The sequence below is a fragment of the Acanthopagrus latus genome, chromosome 2, assembly GCF_904848185.1.
Source record: "Acanthopagrus latus isolate v.2019 chromosome 2, fAcaLat1.1, whole genome shotgun sequence".
Taxonomy (NCBI): Eukaryota; Metazoa; Chordata; class Actinopteri; order Spariformes; family Sparidae; genus Acanthopagrus; species Acanthopagrus latus.
This window is the reverse complement of record NC_051040.1, coordinates 26,312,813-26,332,000: the sequence shown is the minus strand read 5'-3', so window position 1 is coordinate 26,332,000 and position 19,188 is coordinate 26,312,813. Positions and strand designations below refer to the sequence as shown.

Below are 19,188 nucleotides of genomic sequence, written 5' to 3'. Positions count from 1 at the left end.
ACACACACACATATACACACATGTTCTCCTGTGTTCAATCCTGAGAAAGTAAATACCTGCACACAAGCACATGGCTAAACACTTTGAAATCGTATTTCACAGTCCATCTCACACACACACACACACACACACACACTCTCAGAGCTGCAAACGCACCCTGCAATAGCACTCTCACACAATCAGCTGTATATTGCCATCATGCAGTATTCTCAGTGCTCAGGGTTGCTAGTTTGACTCCAGCTTGTCACACAGCGTTGGCAGTGTTAGCCTGTCAGTTATGGGCCGTGAGCTCTGAGTGCACCGCAGATCCATCATTATAATGATCATCTGCTCTGACATCTCATACATCACATCCCCCGCACTCATTAAATGTACTGTAGTCGCTCCTTTAGTCACTCATTCCATTTCTGTCCATCTGTCTCAAGACAGCAGCGCTGTATAACACTGATCTTTTGCATGGGTGATTATGTGTTTTCTGCATGTCATTTTACCTTCTGTGCACAGGTGTACTGCTGGAGGCGAAGTTGAACAGTTCAAATAAATGTTTAGTGAGATAAAAACCAATGGGTCATCATTGTTTTTCTTCCATTTGTTTGCTCTTCTATCACATATTCAACTTGTACACGTTTGGTTTCTTCATTTTACTGTGTTTAGTGTGCACACAGAATGTCTTTGTTTGGTGTTCTGACTCCTCTCCTGTCGCTTGTTGCCCACAGGATGATGGAGATGTGGAGGATGACATGACTATAAGAGAGGTAAGACAGACAGCAAGTCAAACAAAAGTTAGAACCTTGTGAACTTTGACCCTCCTACCCAGAAGGTGACGGTAATGCACCTCTGGTCTTATTCATTGTTTGTCCACACTGACAGGTTATCATGAGTGTTGGTTTTAAACTGGGGCACAACACCAAAATCAGGAAATACAAGTGAAAATAAACACTGTAGCCTCATTCAGATGAACTGGAAGACCAGTGTGAATCTGTAAGAACGGGGCCTTACAACTTACTTGGAGTACAGCAGCAAGGGGTCACATGCTGTCTTATACTGTTTCTACCCAACAACAAAATCCTGGTGCCAACACTGGGTCTTTGAAAATGGCCACATTATTAAGCATTTAAAGAATAAGACTGACATTATTCTATGATAACACTAATACCAACAGTTAGTCCGTTCATGGCACTGTACCCTTCCTACCTTGTCTGTTTCACTTAATCCATAGTTGCCTGCTAAAACCATGAAGGAGGTCACAAAAAAGTAGTTCCATTGTTTTGAAGTCCCTTATTTCCTAAAACAACTGGGAACTGTAGTTTTTAAGAAATGCTATCCAAACAGGAGGCCACATTGGGTACTCAACCACGCATTTCCAGCAGTAGGACTGTGCGTAATATATAGTGTATAAGGCCTTGGATACTCACACAATACTTGTTAGTATTGGTGGTTTTGGCTGACATTAAGAACATTGTAAAATATAACTGCCTTATCCTGTATTAGCTATCAAATACATGGATTTTTGGCATGCATATCAGTTTTCAAAAATATATATATTCGTCCAACATCTCAGCTTCCTCGTGATGACATCACATCGTGACAGACCAGGCTTTTTAGATTCCTCAGTATTCCCAGACGGACCGATTACCCTGGAGTCTTATATTTTTGGATATGACATCATTCATAATTCATCCATCAACAGCACCTCTCATTTCCTCTCTGTCAGCCGCACATTCCTCACACTTTCTCCCTACATGCCCGCTTTTTTCTCCCTCGGAATCACTCATCGTTCACCTCTCATACGCCTGCTATGTCACTTCTTCCCGCCACGTCTCCCTTCATGTTTGCAATTCACCTTCCTCACCGTCCATCGTCGTGGCTCGTATGATTTATAGAGTCATTCAGTGCGGCGCCTGGTCCATCGATTGTCTATCAGAGGGAGGTGATTTTTCAGTTGGTGGTACGGCAAGATCTGATGCCTTTCTCTGATTAGTGACAGACACCAGGCATAAAGATATCATCTCTTAACAGCATGTATTGAGCACACTCAGTCCAGGATTTATCGTTAGAAGGTAAAAAAATAAATGTTTGGCCTCGGGTTGGATATAATGTAGTTGATTTCATGACCTGTTTAATTAACTGGTCAATACAGCACTGTCTGCAAGGGACTGTTTCTTCTATTGTTGGACATTCTTCAGTCATGTTTATCTCTCATCCCAAACTCCCTCCTCCGCCTCCTCCTCCTTGTCCTCCCTTGTGTGTTTTACAGATTTCCGAGTGGGAGGAGATGCAGCTTGATGAGCAGGTCAACTTCAACAACTGCAAGATCGACCCCGCCCCGTTTCAGCTGGTGGAGCGCACGTCGCTGCATAAGGTCTGATTGCAAATACAGCTGTTGTTCAACCTCTGTGTGTGGGTGTGGGTGTGTGTGTGGGTGTGGGTGTGTCTGTCTGTCTGTCATACCGGAGCACAAATGTGTGTCCTTGCCATGCAGGAGTGTGTCTTCACCACTGTTCTTTGTTTATCCCCACTGAAAAAGTATGTTTGCATCACAATTCTCAACGACGAGGCATTTTAAAGAGCTTTGCTTGAGATATAAAAAGGTGTTCGGTAAAGATTTAACAAAACAAACAAGATAGACAATAAACTAAAGCTGGAAAAAAACACCAATTCAGTGCAAGATATGTTCTTCACTCCAAAATTTAAATAAGAGTTAGCAGTTGTTACGGCCCCAAACTGAACACAACCAAAGACTCGAACAAAAAGAGGCCAGTAACATATAAAGGACGCCGACTCAACACAGTCAAGTTTAAATGTTTTTATTTAACAAAAGAAAAAGGCAAGAGTTCCTGGCCAAACTGAAAAAAAAGAGAGAGGAGACCCCAGACCAGCCATGACCGTCGCATCTGGGGAATCCTCCCAACTAAAGCTGCCTAATCAACTACTAAACCTACTTAGAGAAAGAAAACAAAAAGATACGAAAACAGGACTACCAGGAACTCAAACCCAGATTAAAACAACAAAGCCCTGGCACTCTAACAGGCCAGGGAACTGAACCCAAACTCAAATCAACAACGAAGTAGAAAACAGCAAAAGACTGTGAGGCCAGCGCAGCCTCCCTCCTCCTGCAACACACCTGTAATGAGAGAGAGAGAGACGCCCTGATACTGCCTCCTTTTACCTGCTCAGGTGATTGCCCACACCTGAGCTCAGGAAGGCAGAGCAGGGCGGAGAGAGGACACACACACCCATAGGGCACTAACCTGGCCACCCGTAACAGCAGTTAACACAAAAGATTTAAGTCGTGATTTAAAAGAATTGATAGTTCTTTTAAATCTCTGGTGTCTCGAGAGTTCTTGGAGAACTGTTTATTCTGTTTTTAAAACAAGCTGCTGCTCCCTAAATGAAAGAGACCTGTGAAAACACTAATGACAAGAACATGGAAACATTCCCTTACTGTATTCATTTGGTGATATTGTTATGTTACTTGGTGTATCATCTGCAGAATTACAGTAAGATAGTTAGTTGTTTTGTTATTTTGAACAGAAGTGGTCTGAGACTGGAGCCTTGGGGAATTCCAGGTTGTTTTTTAATTTTTCATGTAATTACTGATTGACACAAGCAGACGCCTATCCTCCATATAGGATTTATGTGACAAATGTGCACTGAAAACAACCAAGTTATTTTAAGTTATGGCATATGTTGTGTTTTTATACAGTGGGTGAACCGATTATTATCATTATTTGAAAGGAGACAGAATGTTTTTAAGGTTTGAGTTGTAAACTTTCCATACTCCTAACAGTCTATGAAAGTTCTCTGTTAGTAGCGTCCTGTGTTTGGAAGAGTGGGTGAGAAGGTACTATGATTGGGTCATTTATTATTCATGAACGTCTTTAGCATTTTCATCTCAGAAGTAAGTCTTGGACTGAGGCCATCTTGACTTCCCATCAGGAACAGAAGCACTTGGAAAGTGAGCCTCCACCTGTTCCAAAGCTCTGGATAGTCTGTGTGCTCTTGTTGTGTGTAGTGTCATTAAAAGACCATACAAACAAACCAAAAGAACACACAGAGGCACTCAGGCCAAATTAGCCTCCACTGTGCGGTTAAAGTGTGGGGCAAAGAAAGGCGCTTTTGCTCCTTGGAGCTCATGTTTTTTGGTTTTCTTACTGCAGCCCAGTTGCACATTGTGAAAGAAACTGTCTCCAGCACACATACACAAACATTTCACTGTTGAAACCCTCCTTTCTGACCGAGCACTCACACACAAAAACACACACAACGACTCAGCCAGCGGCTGTGGCAGCACCTAATGTTGCTCGCTCTCTCTCTCTCTCTCTCTCTCTCTCTCTCTCTCTCTCTCTCTCTCTCTCTCTCTCTCTCTCTCTCTCTCTCTCTCTCTCTCTCCATCCTTCGGGCTCTGTGTGAATATTCTTTAAACATTTAAGAGAGGGATCCTGCACCAATCCATCTCGCTCCCCTCCCTCCGCTGCACACTGCCCAAAGCCAATACCATGCGCAATCTCCCTCAGCATATTAAACACCGCCCGCTGCCACAGCCGCTGCTGTATTCAGGCGTATGTGTATGTTTGTGCCTGTGAAGTTATTCACTATACATCACTCTTGCCCTGCTCGGCCTCTCAGGATATGGCCACCATATATCCCATGCATTTTGCTACTGTTGTTTTTCTGGGTTTTTCAGTTGGCCCTTTCGTAATGGGCTAGTTAAATGACAATATGTTACTACAGTCGCTGTATTCTGAGTTTTGCTCCAGAGCTGCCCTCAGTTTATTTAGAATAGTGGCTTAATGCTAAAAGCAACTCAAATTTCCATCACTGTGTATATTTTCACCAAATAAAAGCAAAATTGCAAAATTATTTGTACTAAATACTATCATAAAAAGATCTTCCAAATTACAAGAAAGCATAGAGTAGGGTTAAAGATTTAAGTAAAACCACATGTAAAGTGTTGGTGTATTACAAACCTTCAGGACAGCTTCAGTGCTCCCTGTCATAGATTGTCCAAGATCCCTCATTTGGTGTTTGGATGGATGGCGGTGAAATCTAAAATCTTCCTTATGTGTTCAGCTAGGTTGATCTGGTGACTATAATATCCACACGCTCATCATTTTCATAGTCAGCAAACCGTTCACTGAGCCCTTGTGCCTGCTTTTTCTCGGGATGTTCGTTTCTTATCAGTCAGTACCTAGACAGCCCCACAGGTAGTACTGAAGATTATGTGCACACATTTTCAGCGATATTCCACATATGTAATGTTTCAGCAACTTGTCTTTTCAGAAACAGTATCCCAAATCCTCAAAACTCACCATCAGCACTTTTCTATATTTGGCTGGTACCTATAAACGTAGTTTTTCTGGATTGTTGAAGTGTAAAAGTGGTTTATTGATTTATTTATTTTCTAAGGAATAGCTTGACATTTTGAGCAGTGTCCTTATTTCATGACGGTTATCTCAAAACCTAGGCAAGAAAGAGAAAGTGAGAAAACATGTTGTTTGTAATTTATTTACAAACTTGCACTTTAAAGGTGTGACAGTATCATTTTTAAATTTCAGTATATAATTTGCCACATCAAATAAAATACCTCAATATAAACACCGTGGACGTGCCATATTGGAGGTTATTTGTAGCCTCTGGTACTGGCAGTGCTTCTCAACAAGGTTTTCATTTTAAAGATCCCATGCAACAGGTAGTAGAGTGTTACTTGCTTCTGCATATAGTGTTTCCTCCACAGAACAGCTAGGGAGGGATTTTGATTACGGATATTGATTTACGTTTACATGAGCCAATAGGCTGAATATGTGGTACGCCCCTTTCCATGGAGCTACCGGCTGGCGCTGCCTGAATTGGCAGATCCCAGTGAACACTGCCGGAACTGGACAGAACACAGAGCTACTAAGAAGAAGACAGAGACAGGTTTGGTGACAGGAAAATGCTGAAGCACCCCAGGGATGATTCAGAAATTAAGATCGCTAACTGCACGGCTTTTAACTATCTACAGAACAGCAGCTGCATTAGATTGGTTATCTGTCCATCAAGAAACCATTAATCTACTCAGTCACATGATTCTCAACAGCAGCGTACAACCCTGGTCTGGAGGTGTTCATTGAAAGGTTGCTGGTCGGCAGTTACTTAATGAGCAAGTAAAGCAATCTGTTCAGTCAGAGAACATCAGAAAATGCTTACTGCATAAATTATCATCCAGTGTCAACTAAATCAGTGAATAAAGGTATGAAGTTGAGTTTATGTACAGTAATCTGCGAGGCCAGGTACCCAGAACCTCTCGCTCTGGTGGCGTCCTTTTTGTACCTCCATGGCGAATTGGTAAATACTAAGAAAGCTTTTATTGAATGAAAAGTTTGTATGGAGTGCAGGATGAGTCATCAACGTTTGTAATCTTTTCCAGGAAATTACCAGCTCTAAAATACCAATAAGAGTATCTATAAAGCAACTTTATTTGCAATTGTTGGGTCTAATACTAGCAACCTACTAGAGTAAGTGAGATAGAGCAAGACAGATGTGCTAAAAACATAACTGTTGACTTTACAGAAAGATTTATGAAGACAAACACCAAATATGACCCAATAATTTAGTGCAAAATAGAATGCGGTGTGCTGGTCCAGAGTTTGTTTAGAGCCTCTAATGTCTCCCCTCACTGTGCTGATGATCAATTGTTCCTACAATGCTATTAGCAGCACCTTTTAATCGGTGAATTGCAGTTGAAATAGATGTGAATGAGCTGAATGTGAGGTGAGCTGACTGTAACCCCAGAGAAGCTACTATATCGTCCAGTGGGGGTACGCTTCGGCAGATTACATTACGAATGGCCCTGGCCTAAAAACACTTAACAATCTTTTTCTTGGCACAGCTTGCGTTTGCTTGGCACAGTGGGATCAATTTCAGATGTCCCAAGTGCCCATTCTGGCTAAGCAGGAAGTCCCATTAAACACTAAAAGGGTCTAGAACAAAAAGTCCAGCTGGCATCAGTCCTGCAACCTTTCTGATCTGCCACTGAAGTTTTTGACCTCTCGCTGCTTTTTTTTTTTTTTTTTTTGCTTTTTATCTCCACACAGCCACACTCCTCCATGGTAACTCCTAACAGTGGAGATGGGATTAAATGAAAGTTTAATGGTCCCCAAGGGGAGACTGAGTCATCAGCAAATACAGGACTAATAGGGCAGAGAGTATAAATAGAGTAAAAACAGGGTCATAGAAACGTACAAGTCCTAACATTTATAAAAGTTGACAAACAAAGTAGAAATGTAGAAAAAAAACACATGTATGACACTAATGGCATATAATGACAACTTCAGTAATCACAGAACATTTTAGCAGAGCTCCTTTTGTTATTTGGACTGCATAGAAATGAGTCATACTGTTTTTTAAATATTTAAATATGGAATGGCTCAAAGGGAAAATGTCTGACTTTGCCAGTCAAGGCCTTTAAGGTAATTAATGTAAATGATGAAATTATTTTCAACACTATTATTAGAAATTGGTCTTGACATTTTTACCCTTTTATACACAAGACTCGGCATGCTTTAACATCCTCACCCTGTATTTGACGGCGTTCATGAGACAGCTGTCACAGGTTAATGTCTGGTCATCACCATTAGTAGACACTCAAGTCTGCAGGCAGAGTTCCACACACATCACTGTAAACCTTATGATAACAAATTAGCACAGAATAAAGATATGCGCCCGGTTAATCAGCTGGGTGGTCAGTAAAATTTTAAAACGGTTTAAACATTAGTTTATTGTGAACAAAAATATACTGTGTAACATTCAGCAAACGTTGCTTAAAGGACACCTGTTATTTTGTATTGATTGCTTTCCTTACCTTCATTGTGTTATAGAGGTTATGTGCATGTGAAGGACTTTAAAAGTTAAAAGGGTCACACCAGCAGAAGCTCCACTCTCCCACAGAAAACATGGCTCCTGTAATGCCTTGTCAGGTGTCTCACCTTTACTTCTGTGACTTTGTGACATCACACCACCTCACAGTGTCACACATTTACTTATGTACTTATGTCTAGTGGCTAGTTCAGCATTTAAAAATTGATTTAACACAGCTGCTCTGTTGTTGTGAGCAGTGCTGGCTCAGGTGTGTGTGAGCTGACCAATCAGAGGAATCTGGGTATTCAGGAGGGGGCCTGCTTAAAGAGATTGTAGCTAATACGGAGCATTTCAGACAAGGGGAAAACAGAGCTGCTGCATTAGACAGAATGAGAAACTTGATGTGCTTTTTGAGCATTAAAGCATGTCAGCATATTCTAGTAGTAACCCCAACGTAAAATACTGTCTCTTTTAAATACTGCTTTCATGGTAGTAGTAGAGTTCAGATGGTGTGGTAGGAACATTACTTGTACCATGCTTGTCTTGGATTTTATTATATCTAACACAAAACAGTGAACTGAATATTGCAAAATAAATAAGTCATAACCACAGATAAGCTATATCACATCACTGGCCCTGATGTGGCCACTCTGTTAAGGATAGGGCTGCATTCAACAATTTTTTTTTCAATCAGGCAACACAAGTGTAATGAATTAAATAAGATGTTTACTGCAGCAGATGATATCTAATAATTGAGTCTTGTCAGAAAGTCTGGTGCTTAGACTCTACAGGGAGAGTTTTGTGACTGAGGGGTGTCCCTGAGCAGCAGTGGTGTAGGCTGATGACTCTGCTGAGACTGTTGAAATTAAGCTGGTGAATATGTGAAGAGTGGGCGTTGATGGGAAGGTGGAGAGGGCAAACAAAACATCAGCAACATGACTGAACTAAAGGCAGAGAGAGAATCATATTTGAAAAGATGCAGCAAGATGACTTGGCTTACAATGTAGGTGTGTGTGTAACTGTGCTATTGGATATTGACAGCTGATGTCGATATGACAGCCCCTGATAATGACGGCAAGCAAACTCCAGCGTAGTGTGTTTTATGATGGTGTAATATTGGCCCTAAGTTTAAGAATACCATCATTCCCCTTTAAGCCCATTTTTCTATATTTTGCCTTGATCATCTGGTATACAGGTCGCCTGACTGACACACTGTTACACTTTCTCCAAATGTTGACCCTGATGTGATGTCCCAGTATTCGATTGGCTTTTAAATCTCCAGATTGTGTGTATTCTTTGTAGAGTCATATATTAGCCTGTTGAACAACTCGTAATTCAGATATTCACATAGCAGTCATTTTCCTCTGACATCCTCCTAAAAGTTGTATAAACTTAGGGAATCAGTTTACCATCTCCCCATTGATATATAGTGAAAATGTGGAAGGAATAATAAAGCAAAATATTTGATGACAAACTAGTTTCCTCATTCAACTACCCATATCTTACTCTACGGTTCGATTATGTTTTGTTTCACTTCCTAGCTTCAATAAATGTGCCCAAGATGTGTGCTGATATTTTAGAATTAAATCAAACCTTGTATTGTGCAACACTACCAAACAACCATGTTAGCTAGGATGTGGTTGAACGCTAACATTAGCTGTTGTCTAACAGAAGCTAATGGGTGAGTGAAAATGTGGAGGGCCAAAGATCAAGGCAAAACAATACATTTCATAACCCAGTAGCTTCCATGAGTCAACAGGTAACGTCAGCATTCAACCACTTCCAGCAAACATTACCGTTTGATAGTATTACATGATAGAAGGCAAACTAGATGTTGTCAAACAGTTAACTGTTAACTAGGAAGTGGTTGAATGCTAACAGAAGCTAGTTGGTTATAAAATATGTCATTATATCTTGACAATGGCCAGACATCCCTGCATATTTTCAGTTGCTGATCAATCTGTAAAGGGAAATGATATTGTTTTGGCAGATTCCATACGTTTGTAGGGCCAGCAACCTGAGACACAGCAGTGCGACATTTGAGCTCCCCTTGCTCCCCTTTCTTTTCTGTTTTAAAATTAGCAGTTAAATCAGTCTGAATGTCTCTGTGGTATTTCCCAAAGTGATCGTACCCCTTTTAAAAAAACAAAACAAAACATTTGACTTGTTGAATGAATCCATTGTGAATGAAGTTGTCTGTGTAGGATAATTGAAGGCAGTGGTGCATTTCCCCCAACTGAACCTCATTTTCTAATTAAAGTAGGAACCCAGCAGGGTATTATCTCTGTTTATGCTGTTTTTAGTGTTTCACTGATTGTTTTCAACCACATCTGCTTGTGTCTTTTTTGCAGACCCACACCATCTTCTCGCTGCTGGGCCTTGACCATGCCTACGTTACCAGCATAGGACGCCTCATTGGGGTGGTTTCCTTGAAAGAGGTAAGAGTCCTTTTTCTGTATTCTTTAGCATATTCATATGATTATTGTGTGTATTTTAATGGTTTCATACCTCTTTAATCTAATCTCATGATTCAGTGCTGTCAATTTGTTCGACACCTACCCTAATGTAAAAAGACATGACTGTCATCATTTATACGGGAGCCATATTCACTGCTTTCATAACTGTAAAATCACTGTCAATACCATCAGGAGTGCTGTCATCCTGCTGTACACACACACACACACTCAGACATTTCAGTCAGCATTAATGATTCTTCCTCCCATCGCCTGTTATGTACTGTGACAGACAAAAGGCAGCTTAATATTGCTGTCTCTATCTATTGTCTCTGTGTCTGTTCTCTGCCCCCTCCCTCTCTTTTCATCTCGCCTGCCTCACAAACAACTGAAAACCTCTTGCTCCTTGTGAATTGGCCAGGAAGTGGTGAGAGGATTGTTGCTAAGTGCAGTTCTGCTTGCCTGTCCCTGACATTTAGGCTTTTTTGTTCTGCGCTCCACCAGCAGACAAAAACCCAGCCATGGCAGATAAAGCCCAGCCTCTCCCAGTCTGCCTGTCTGTCACACAGGCACGCAGTTATATCACAGCCTCACTGGTCCGTATGAAAGAGGAGATTCACAGGGATGTTGGTGTGCGTGATTATAGTGCATTATTTCCACCCTACAGCGTGCGGACACTGTTCTTTTCAGGCCTTCCACTGAATCTGTTACGCCAAAATCCTTCACCTTATCGGCCACATGACAAACTTGGCCCGGCCAAAAAAACACTGAGAACAGAGAGAGATGGGATGAAAGAGGCCTTAGAGAATCGCAACAAACTTTCACACAGCTCCAGTGTGTTTCTTTCAAATGCAAGGATGAGTATTGTTAGAGGTCATATAAACCCAGTGTGTTCTGCTTAATTAAAACACAAGGTCAATGTAAATCCATTTCAGAATTGCATATTTTGCTCTGTGGGCTAAAACAGGGAGCACGTCACCTTTTCTTTGGTATTAATGTTGTGCCTCATGTGCAACTGTTTGTTGACAGTGAGGAAGATGACAATGTAAGATGTTATTATGCCTATGAAATTCAAGGAGAACTAGTATGCTCATTTTAAGGTTCATAAAATATTTTTTTGGTTACTTCTAGAATGTGTTAACATGCTTTGATGTTCAGAATACACTGTGGTCCTCCTCTGTTTAAAACACTCTGTTTTAGCTCCTGTCTCTTTAAGGCCCTCCCTCCCGAATACGCCGTCTGTTCTGATTGGCCAGCTCACACATGCCTGAGCTAGCACCGCTAACAACAACAGAGCAGCTGTCCTTGATTAATGCTTACATTGCAAACTAGCCATGCATAAATGCAAACATTTGACATGGTAACAGATTTAAAGAGGGGGAATAGTGATGAGGCATTCCAAGTACTTCAGGTGCAGTGTTTTCTGTGGGAAAGAGGAGCTTCTGTTGCTGGTGACATTGGGCTTAGACTTTTTACATGCACAAAAACCTGTATATGTATTACTGAATGATAGGAACAAAAAGGAAAAAGCACGTCTCCCTTAAGTGTTAGAAAAGCAGGCTATTAGCTTTAAGATTTACGGTTCACTGTTCTCTTTTTGTGTGAATTATATTTCTTAATTCACCCATCAGTCCACAGCTGCAACAACTGACTTGGACTGCCAGTTCAGCTGCTCATGAAACACTGACTGCTCTCTGCACTTCAGTACTCCATCTTCGCATACAGAGTGCACTCTGCCACTCAGAGAGTCTGGTGCTTTCAGTAACCTCCAGCGCTCTGGCACAATCTTGATTGTTTGTAGATTCAGAGTGTGCACTGATGCTCAGAGTCTGTCTTTGCAAACACATCCATATAGACAGAAGAAACATTTCAAGTTAGCTAATATTATTGAATAAATGGTTTGAATAATTTTCTAAAAGTAGTACACATGCGTTCACATATGCTTAGATGGCTCAAAGGTCCAGCGTAGGATTTAGCAGAATCTAACAGTGTTTTTGCGGGTTGCAACCAACTGAGCACCCCTCACCTCATACACCCTAACCTGTGATGGTCTCTAAAAACACAAAAAATCCCACTTCACTTCTGCAGTAACATGGGCATGCAACATGGTAGAATCTGTGGAACAGGTGCCACTCCCTCTGTTGATATAAAATGTTCATTCTAAGGGCACCAAAACACATTGATTCTTATTTGCAGGTAATTATACATTTATACATTTGATTCTGTTAACATCTCATGGAAAATGGCCACAGTTCAGTATTTTGCTGACATAGAACACATGTTGCTGATATATAAACTTGTGTACATTGGTTGTGTGCAGTGTACGCTGGTGTTCGCAAAACCACAAATATGCTATAAAGCTATATTTGCTGTGATTTAGTCTGGCAAGACCAAGCCTAAATCCTCATCAAGAATCATCATCTCTGCCATTTTTATTTTTTTATATTGTTTCTACAAACATTTCTGAAAGGCAGACTGCAGTATGTACTGTGGCAGTAGACGCAGGTCTCACCCTGTGAGTGGACTTTCTTTTGATCTACTTTCATTTCTGCTGTGTGTAGGCGGCAGGGAGAGCCACAGAGATTAATACATGTGCAGTCGTTTCTACCTCTCCTTTCTCCTCTCCTCTTTTACTGTGAAAGGATTCAGCAAACACCGGCTGAAGTCAGTCCGACCTCACTTTTCAATGCACACTGCCCTCTGACCATGAGCTCTCCCTCCATTACATTTTGAAAGGGGGTTTCAGTTGAAAATAGAAAATGGCTTGTGTGCCTGTGCATTGGATTGTAAACTACGGACATGATCTTGTACTGTAGAGCAAGGCCAGTACAGCATCAGGGTTAGCAGTTCTATTTCCACTGGGGCCAAAACTGTATGCAGCACAGCATAATAAGGGACAGTGAATAAAACTCTTCATGTAATGGTATGATTTAGGCTCTATTTCATTACATTTTTTCCTCTGAACAAGCGCTGTGACATATCCCAAACCCATATTAGTTCCTATTTTTTTATTAGGTCTTGATTGTAAATATTAACACATAGTAAGTTCAGCCTAACAGCTTTGGACTCATTATAGTCAGTTTAAAAACAAATGATCAAAGTCAATACAGCAGAAACAGAGAAATCACTTTTTATTCCACGCATTCTTCTTCTTTCTAAAACCTCGCACCCACATTACCCACAATGGTTATATAGGTTATATATAAGTGCAGTAGTACCCCCCAAGACCTGGAAACACACAAACTGAAATTAACCACTGAACCATAAACATCAATGTAGCTTCATTGAGTGCTGAGACACTCTTTGTGGTGTCATCTCTAACTTGTCTTTCTCCGTTCAGCTTCGCAAGGCCATTGAGGGTTCTGTGACGGTAAAAGGTGTGAAGGTGCGTCCTCCTCTGGCCAGCTTCCGGGACAGCGGCACCAGCAGCAGCGAGAATGAAGCCACCGAGCTCCACAAGCTGTGGGATCGCCACAAGAGCATGTCGCTGCCCCGCGAACACACCCCCTCTGAGTCCGACGAGAAATCCCAGTGAGCGAAAATAGAGGAGGGGGAAGAAGAAGAACAGGTGAAGGGAGAGGAGGAGGAGGAGGAGGAGGCATTGAGATCTTTAATCTCCCAAAGCCACAAAAGAAATGCAAAAATCCTCAGGGCTTAGGATCAATATTTAATTCTGAGAAGAGTTCCAGTGCTCCGCCAGCCTCTTCGTAACTCCTCTTTTCTCTCCTCATCTAGTCCTCTTTTTCTCCTCCATCCTCCACTTTTTTCTTCGCGGACCCACCAGTGCTTTCCCCAGGGTTCTTACACTGACCAAGCCAGACACTCCACAGGAGAGTAGAACACGACTCAACCTGTGCCCTGCTCTCCATTTACCCTCGGGAACCCACAGCAGAGTGAATGTGGATTATGGGGAAAGAAAGAATGAAAGAAAGAAAGAAAGAAAGAAAGAAAAAGGACTCATGTTGGTTGAATCCAACAAGGGACTGGGAATTGGTTGCAATCTTAATAAAAGGGATTTTTTTTTTTGCAGACTATGTTTAGCTTATGTATCATTAGAGTTGGGATCAAAGTTTGGACCTTATTGAACAAGTCTTCCACTTGATGAGAGAAATTCAGCAATGGTGACGAGGAGGAATAACGTATGTTTGTAAGAGTGAGTGTATCTAATGAGAAAATGTGAGTGCGCGTGAAGATGGAGGTAGCAAAACGACTATTTCTCATAGGATTTTCTTTTTTTTTTTTGTATTGCCTTTAGAACACATTTCAGTCTTTGTTTCCCAGCTTGAATAATTTTATTTTTGACTGATCAGGTTGTCTGTGTTTAACTGGAATTTGCCATAGCACCATTTTTATCTGCAGTCTGTCCCCTCGACAAGCACTGGACTACGGGGACAGATGCCTTAGTTTTCTATTTTTTTTTTTTCTTGCTTTCATTATTCCTCTCTTCCTTGGTCTTCTCATCTCTTCAGTCTTTAATGGTCAGGTTGAGAGTACCATCTATGCAAGCAGACATGCCTGTAGGCAGTGGTGGAAGCACCTGTAGCCCTTTTCATTATGTACACTCCTTACATAATGCAGTCTTACATGACAAGGACACATAGAAACACACACAAATAAGACGGCAGCGACGCACTCTGAGAGTCGCGGTTTTCTGCTTATCTAAATATAGCTCTTAATAACCGTTCCAGAGAAGGTTGGGGGCGGTCGGACAGGGCAGGAAGCGAGGGAGAGATGAAGAACAGGGAGCAAATGGATGGCTGAAAGAATGAAGACATCATTACCTAACCAGCTGCTCTGGGTCCTCTCATCAATCTGCCTTTGATTTCCATGTTAGCTAACCTCCATCACTTTCAGAGACACAGTGACCCCCCACCAGCTATATGACGCATGCTGTAGGGTAAACATGTTGCCAACATGCAGTATGTACGTCATCATATGACCAAGCTGTAGTCCAACCATTTCAAATTAACTTAATTTACCAAGTCATCACTAAAGACTTACCCCAGCTACTCGTCCGACATAGTTGACCAATTCAACCTCAAACCTTTGGCATTAACATTGGCAGGTTCAGTGTGTAGGATTTGGTGCTTTTTAGTGGTGTTGTGGCAGACTGCAACCAACTGAAGACCCCTCGTCTATGGTGGCCACTAAGAAACACAAAAGAGCCTCTCTGCTTCTGTGGAAATGTGGCGGACTCCATGGAAGAGGCGACCCAACTGCCAGAGCAAATGTTGGCCGTGTATGTTTCTGCATATCATGGATATGTTGCAAATACATATGTCTTTAGGTCCACTTCGTAATTTCATGGTGTGTCATCGCTGTTTTTTAGATTTAGGAAAAACATCTGGTTTTGTTGTCACACTTACAGATGCTGAAACACAGTCCCCAACCTCCACAAGTGAAAGTCAGCGCGTGTACATGTAACACATTATGTATATTGTCCATGTGGTATATATGGCACGGACACATCTCAACCTGTCCATGCTGTGCAGAAACATTAACTGCCGTTGTTTTCTGGCTGCTGGGCTGGACGAGGACCCACTCAGGCTCATTCCATGAATAAAAATCAATTCTATCAATTCTGATTTATGAATTCTAAGGGAACGAAAACACCACAGCTCTTCATTTCAGCTGATTTTACAATAAGGAAAACATAATTATAAATATGTTATTCTATTCCTGCCAATAGATCCCCTGAAATCCAACACACTGGACCTTTAATGACTGAATGGTTTCTGACTCAGCAAGTAGTCTGATGTGAAAGATAATGTATATGTACTGTGTATTTAATAATTCATGTGTGCCATAATGCTTGAGGCTCGTCAGTGCGCTCTCTGCACATTGTCAGAGGAACATTGATTTGTTGTACCCTCTCCGCTCTTTCCACTTCCACTAAAATAGGCTGCTGCACCCAAACACGTCATACAAGACACTCACCTTTATTTTGTTTCTAGTTAGTTTTTTTGTTTGAGTTTCTTATTTTTTTGTTTGTTTGTAGGAAAAAAAACAGATGTCCACTACTACCTACAGAATTATCTCTACTGTTTGGATGCCTTAAGTATGCACCCATACTGAACTCCATTGTGTTTTTCTGCATTTGACGCATCGCATGCATTTTATTTTTGGCGGTGTCTTGTCTTGCTGCGCACCACTAAAAGTAAAAGCTGAACAGCATGGCTTTGCATGACTGAGTGCATGTAATATTTGTTTTATATAATGAAAATGTACCAAAAACTTGATGGATATTAATGTGGGGGCGAGTGACTGATGTGGTGTCTTAGTACGTTCGCCATCCTGTGCCTGTATGTTATGTGTCTTTACAGAATATTATTTTATATTTCCTGTGTTTGATTTTTTTTCACTTTGATTGGCATCTTAATTTCATCCGATGAGCTTTATTCACTGTCTGATTTTGAGCTGGGGATGGGGGGCGTACAGATTAATATATTTAACATCATTCCTGTAATGTAAAACCATAATTTAATGTCTTAACCAATCTAAAAATTGCTGACTATTCTCCTTTTTAAAGAGAGTTTTGGGGGCTTGTTTTATGATATGTGTTGTATTTGCTTCACATCTGATGATTTTACAGTTTGATTTTAATGCTGTCCTTTATGTGTTTTGTTTTGTTTTTTTTATCTTTTGACATGTCTGATATATTTCTACTAACATTTATTTGTAAAGTGCAAATAACACTAACGGGGTGAAGGCTCATGAAGGTTCGCTAGATGGGAAAGCAAAAGGAGAAGTTAATGTTGAAGGGACCAGCATGAGGTCTGTCGGTGACACGCTCATTCCACAAGTGCCTCTCTTTTATCGATAAGCAATCGACACCGAAGTGTTTGAATCTGGTTTACTAGTCACATGCATGTGGACGAGGCACTTTTCACACACACACATGTACACAAATACGTAAGTGGGGATGGATGATGTGTCAGTTATATATAACAGTGTGCCGTTATCGCCATGGTAACCTGCCGTCATCGTCGCAACCCTCCCATCTGCTCGCCCCAGGGGCTGACTGAGATCCACTCTGATTTGGTTCTGTTCATTTCTTTGTGCTTTTCATCGATTTTCATTATTCTGCCTTCTGCCAGAGCCTTCCCCTCTGCACACATTTCAGAATTGTTCATCTCATTTGCTACCAGACAGATATAGACTGAGGTAGATGCATATTTATTAGTCTGTATTAATCAAAGTAGAAGTTGTAAAACAAACAAACAAAAAAAGTTTTTTGTTTCTGATTATTTTTATGAATGATCAACTTGTAAGTAATCAATTTGTGCAATAACGGTTGTTCATCTCACTTTGTAACCCAGTTTTGATTAATGACATGAATGCAAGATAACCTTATTTTTGTAAAGAAACCTGAAAAGTGTAAAAAGATGTATGTATATTAGGAACTGACACTCACACAGGAGCTTATGTGTGATAAAGTGATGTGATGACGGCTTAAGGGGGAAGGTTTCCCAAAAGCTTTAATAAAAGCTGTCAGAGTCGCACTAGAATCAGAATTAACGTATTTAAGGACACTGTGTGCACCCTTTTAGGTGTTGTCTAGTCTTTGTTCAAGAGGAATCTCTTACACTCCTCAATTTTGGCTTTGGGAAACCTTCCTTGTCTGGTCATAAAAGTCTCTGTGGTGAAACCTGCTGCATGGATTGTGGCTGGCACTCTCATACAAACCCCCCTTAAGCAGTGGCGCTAAGTCAGTTTTATCATACTCCTCTCTATCCTCTCCTTCAGTCTGAGGGGCTTTGATAAGACCAGATGCTTGCATCAGCTGTTAAGGGTTATCTTTTATCCACTCCTTAGGGCTCTTAGGGACTGTACATTGTACATACTGGAGGCCCCCACTAGCCCAAGGGCCAAACCAGACAGAGCTGAACAAAATCCAGAGCTATTTTTCACACAGAAAAATGAAACATTGTTTTGTATATCAGGGACGAATAAATGAGATTTTAACAAACAGGTCGTCTGCATTTTATTTTTTTATTTGCATCTCCTTGGACATGTGTTATTCTGCAGCTGGGATCCTTTCCTGCATTTCCTCTTCTCTCCCTTCAGTAACAGCTGTTCAGCACCTGAGGTGTAGTTTTTGTCATCCAACGAAACTCCCAGTGCAGAAGCAAACACATTAATTCCATAATAATGTTCCACTTAGTTCATTATGTCCCGAATCTTTTTTTCGTCGCACAGTGAGTCAAAGGCTTTTCACAACATTTGCTCCGAACCCCTGTATTTTAATTGGATGAGAATTGCTCTTTAAATGTTCAAAGTTTTTTCTAATTCAAACAGGCTTTATTGGCATGGGGAGCACATTTGCATTGCCAAAGCGAGTGTGAAATGAAAACAACAACAAGAAAAAGTACTTAACCAGAATAAATGGGAATTTGTTGTTAGAAACATGTTTAAAGTTAGAATAGCATTAGAAAAATTGAGACTTGCAGTTAAAAGTGAGAACAGCATTTTATGTATGAATGTAAAGTCACTCCTGCAGCATTTATTTTCATGCCCCATAATGAATTCTGCTGGAAATCCAACACACTGAACACAGAATAAGGTATTTAATTGTGAATTTTTTACTACTCAAGAACTCATTTATTGTCAAAAAAACATATTTATTTGCACCAGTCAGGATTTTTTTAAGGGAAATTGCGCAAAATAGCTTTTAATCATGACACAAACAAATTGTTGTTCAACAGACGAGAGTATCTTGACAGGTTGTGAGTTGCTGATTTTATGTGCATTATAGTACTGATCAATCACTGTTCATTTGTGAGAAGACTCTAATGTTGCTTTATATGGTATGTACAGCAGACTGCAACTAATTATAATTTCAGTATTATTCTGTGACACAGTAAATTCATCATCACACTTTTTTAACAGGTTAGAC

General features: G+C 40.8%; 1 protein-coding gene across 3 annotated transcripts in view; it reads left to right on the top strand.

Moving 5' to 3' along the window:
- LOC119034338 (chloride channel protein 2-like) overlaps positions 1 to 18,263 on the top strand; it is a 159,263-nt gene extending 141,000 nt beyond the window's left edge. For all 3 annotated transcript variants that reach the window (XM_037125247.1, XM_037125255.1, XM_037125239.1), the window contains 4 exons: positions 717 to 755; positions 2,258 to 2,362; positions 10,191 to 10,277; positions 13,633 to 18,263. In XM_037125247.1, coding sequence (XP_036981142.1) covers positions 717 to 755; positions 2,258 to 2,362; positions 10,191 to 10,277; positions 13,633 to 13,827 — 426 coding nt within the window. In that variant the 3' untranslated portion in view covers positions 13,828 to 18,263. The remainder of the gene's footprint in view (positions 1 to 716; positions 756 to 2,257; positions 2,363 to 10,190; positions 10,278 to 13,632) is intronic.
- Positions 18,264 to 19,188: the final 925 nt, after the last annotated feature.